The following is a 3,676-nucleotide window of genomic DNA, read 5'->3' on the forward strand; positions in this document are numbered from 1 at the left end:
CCCCAAGCCCGCCCCCCCCCCCCCCAGCCTCTCCCCATAATCTGAGCACCACGGACCCTGCCAGAGCCTCGGACCGGATGTGTTTCTCTCTCCCTCACAGCGGTACGTGGATGGAGGGTTTAGTGACTTTAGACCCTGCTTTGATGACAAGACGACCATCACCGTGTCCCCGTTCCTTGGGGAGCATGACATCTGTCCTAAGGTCAAGTCCACGAACTTCATGCATGTGGACGTGTGCAGTCTCAGTCTCCGCTTCTGCTTGGAGAACGTCCACCTGATCAACCAAGTCCTGTTCCCGCCGGATGTGAAGGTGAGTGGGGCTGTTCGTTCTGCGGGTGCAGCTTGTTTGCCTGGGGACCCAGCAGTGTCTCTACGCAAACCAACCAAAGCTGACCCCTCAATGAACAGGGATCGAAGAAGAGTCACTTGTCCCTGAAGGTCAGTGGTGCCCCAGGAGGGCTTCCAGGAGGAGGTGTCCCAGAATCACCTGGGACATTTAAACTCTGCTGCTCCTCATGACTGCGGTTCTAGTGCAGTCGACCTTCCTGCTCCACAGGTTTCCCAACTGTGGATTCAACCAACCACACATCAAAAATATTCTAGCCCTAGTTGGTTTGGCTCAGTGGATAGAGCATTGACCTGTGCACCAATGGGTCCCAGGTTCGATTCAGGTCAAGGGCATGTACCTCGGTTGCAGGCTCCTCCCCAGCCTGGATCTGGCCGTGCTTGTGCAGGCAGAAACCAATCAATGTGTTTCTCTCACATCAATGTTTCTCTCTGTCTTCACTCTCTGTGAAATTCAATGGAGAAATATCCTTGGGTGAGGATTTAAATACACACACACACACACACACACACACACTAGTATGTATAGTAGAGGCCTGGTGCATGACATTCGTGCACTGGGGGGAGAAGGGGGTGCCCTCAGCCCAGCCTTCACCCCCTCACAGACTGGGACCCCTCGGGAGATGTCAGCGGACCTAAGGCAGCAGTCGGAAATCCCCTGAGGGGTCCTTAGCACAGCAGCAGAGGCAGGAGAGGCTACCGCCACTACTGCTGTGCTGGCCAGCCATGAGCCCAGCTTCTGGCCATGAGCCCACAGAGGGAGCACACTGACCACCAGGGGGCAGCTCCTGCATTGAGTGTCTGCCCCCTGGTGGTCAGTGCACGTCATAGCGACCAGTCGTTCTGCCATTTGGTCAGTTTGCATGTTAGGGTTTTATTATATAGGACTAGAGGCCCGGTGCACAAATTCGTGCACAGGTGGGATCCCTTGGGGTGGCCTGTGGGGATCAGGCCCAAACGGTCAGTCCCACACCGCCTGCCCCTCCTGCCTGCCATGCCTGCTCATCCCAGCCCTGCTGCACCTGCCACAGGCTCACACCCTGTCAGTCACGATCGGGAGGGGCTTGCACCGCCCAGCAGTGCTCACTAACTGTGAGCCCTGCATCGGGTGCCCACCCAAGCGGGGGCGGCCTGGGAAGTGATCAGCCCTCCAGGCAGGCGGTGGTGCTTGCCGGGCCGGGATCCTCCCGCTGACCTTCATACCATTTGTTGGGAGCCACCTGGTGGCCGCTTTTATGTTGTTTCATCCTTGCTGAGAGTCTAGGGAGGGGAAGTGGCCATGGCGCCCGCGGCCGACTTCCAGGAGGCCGGTGGTGCTGTTGGGGATCTTGTCAGCGGAGTGGTCTGTCAGTGCCTGGCCCGTTCTCCGGAGATTGGAGCTGCAGGACTACTGAGGGAGTGTGGTGGGCCACTGGGACGGGTTGGTCAGCTGAGGACGCTCCTGCTGTGAGAGCGCACTGACCACCAGGGGGCATCTCCTGCATTAAGCGTCTGCCCCTTGGTGGTCAGTGTGCATCATAGCGACCGGTCGTTTGGTTGCTTAAACGTGTGTGTGTGTGTGTGTGTGTGTGTGTATGTATATATATTTTACAGAAAGTCCCAAAATGCAAAACTTGAATTTGCCCCTCGCCGCGCCCTACCCTGCATCCACGGAGTGACGTGGAGCAGGGTGCCTGCTGTAGCCTGTGTGCAAACCCTACACCATTTACGTGAGGGACTAGAGCATCCATGAATGCCGGCACCTGAGCGGAGCCCTGGACCAGTCCCCAGATCCTGGGGAGACTGTCTGTGGGTGCAGCCTGGGCGGTAGGATGTGTCGCGTTACCCACATGATCTTATTCGTGGCCACGGTCACGAACCACGCAGCACTGTGGTGGCTGTAGTGTGCCTTCCCACCCCAACGGTAAGGGGGTGTGTGGACAGGGGCCCTAACGGGGCTTGGGGTCCAGAAGGCTGCAGGGAAGTGGGCAGGACAGTGAGCAGCCCGCAAGGGCTCCCCCTGGAGGCAAGGCCGGGCACCAGCTGGTTGGTGTGGGTGGTTTGTGCACAGAGCAGGGGAGGCAGCTGTAACTGTCCCCTGAGAACCAGGACAGGCCTGTCATGCTGGGTGACAACCAAGGCCCCATGGAGGGGTGTCGTTCCTGCCCAGTCCCTTGTCTGGCCATGCCCGACCCACGGAGGCAGCTCAGAGTTGGAAGGAGTCTTCAGCTTAAATGAATGAGCCTTAGCAAGTCGGCCGGGAGTTCACTTACTTGCCTGGCTGACAGGTGCTGGGAGAGATATGCCTGCGAGGGTACTTGGATGCGGTCAGGTTCCTGGAAGAGAAAGGTACGTATGAGCTGGGGAGTAGACGGGTCCTTTTCTCTAAAAAAAGAAAAGAAAAAGTATGTGTGGTTTTGTTGGCTTCAGGGAGAGGGAGGGCGAATCTGTAGTTCGCAGTGCGCTGGCCGGGAACGGAACCGTGCCCTCCGGGTTCATGCATGGGTTGAGGCTCGTCCACTGAGCCACACTGGCCGGGCCAGATGAGCCCTTTGCCTCCGCTGTTTGTCAGCAGCCTTGGAAAGCCCCAGAGCATGTGCCGCCACTCGGCGAGGAGTTGGGCTCCTGACACATCAGCCTGGAACCCACCGTAAGATGTGGTCGGAGCTGCTTTTCTTCGATGCTACACCTTGGCTCCTGTATGACCACGTCCATTAGTCTGAGGCCGAGACCAAGGAGACGGTCGGGTCACCAGGACCTGCACGAGTTACCCACTCAGGAAGTGTCCATTGTGTCCCTTCCAGGTCCACGCACGTGGCTGAGTGCGGGGGGCACTGCCACCCGGAGCTCACTCTGTGGATGGATGATGTGTGGAGAGATGAGATGCAGAGGGTGGGACAGGATGTGGGCTGCTACAGGGTCACACAGGAGGGAGCTGCAAGGCCTGGGGGAAAGGAGGGCTTCCAGGAGGAGGTGACTCCACCTTGGAGATGGACAGGAGGGGGAGAAGGCCTGTGTAACTGCAGGGGCTGAGAGATGGACAGAGGAGAGGCGCAAGCTGGGCCCCGTGCACGTGGTGAAGCCGGCACTGCAGCAGTAGGAAGCCACAGAGGGCTGCTGAAGCAGGAGGGAGGGAGGTCAGGGGACCGTGGGAAGGCCCCTCTGGATGTCTGGTGGCCGCTGGCCTCCTGTCATGGGTGGGTGGGTGTGTGAGTCATGCCCCCTGTCTCCGTGTCCCATGTAGGCATCTGTGACAGGCCCTGTCCGAGCCCGAGTGTGCCCTCGGCAGCGCCCGAGTTCCTTCTGTTCTCCTGGGAAACTGCAAGCCCCAAGGCTTCCCCGGGGGCGGCTG

At 59.1% G+C, this 3,676-nt stretch overlaps 1 protein-coding gene across 1 annotated transcript in view; it reads left to right on the forward strand.

Moving 5' to 3' along the window:
* LOC102770143 (patatin-like phospholipase domain-containing protein 3) overlaps window positions 1-3,676 on the forward strand; it is a gene marked incomplete at its 5' end in the record, with an annotated part of 11,069 nt that overhangs the window by 1,303 nt on the left and 6,090 nt on the right. Inside the window, 3 exons of the mRNA XM_015571303.1 lie at window positions 101-310; window positions 2,613-2,673; window positions 3,569-3,672. Of these exons, the coding sequence (XP_015426789.1) occupies window positions 101-310; window positions 2,613-2,673; window positions 3,569-3,672 (375 nt within the window). The remainder of the gene's footprint in view (window positions 1-100; window positions 311-2,612; window positions 2,674-3,568; window positions 3,673-3,676) is intronic.

Source organism: Myotis davidii, unplaced genomic scaffold (genome assembly GCF_000327345.1).
Source record: "Myotis davidii unplaced genomic scaffold, ASM32734v1 scaffold4669, whole genome shotgun sequence".
NCBI lineage: Eukaryota > Metazoa > Chordata > Mammalia > Chiroptera > Vespertilionidae > Myotis > Myotis davidii.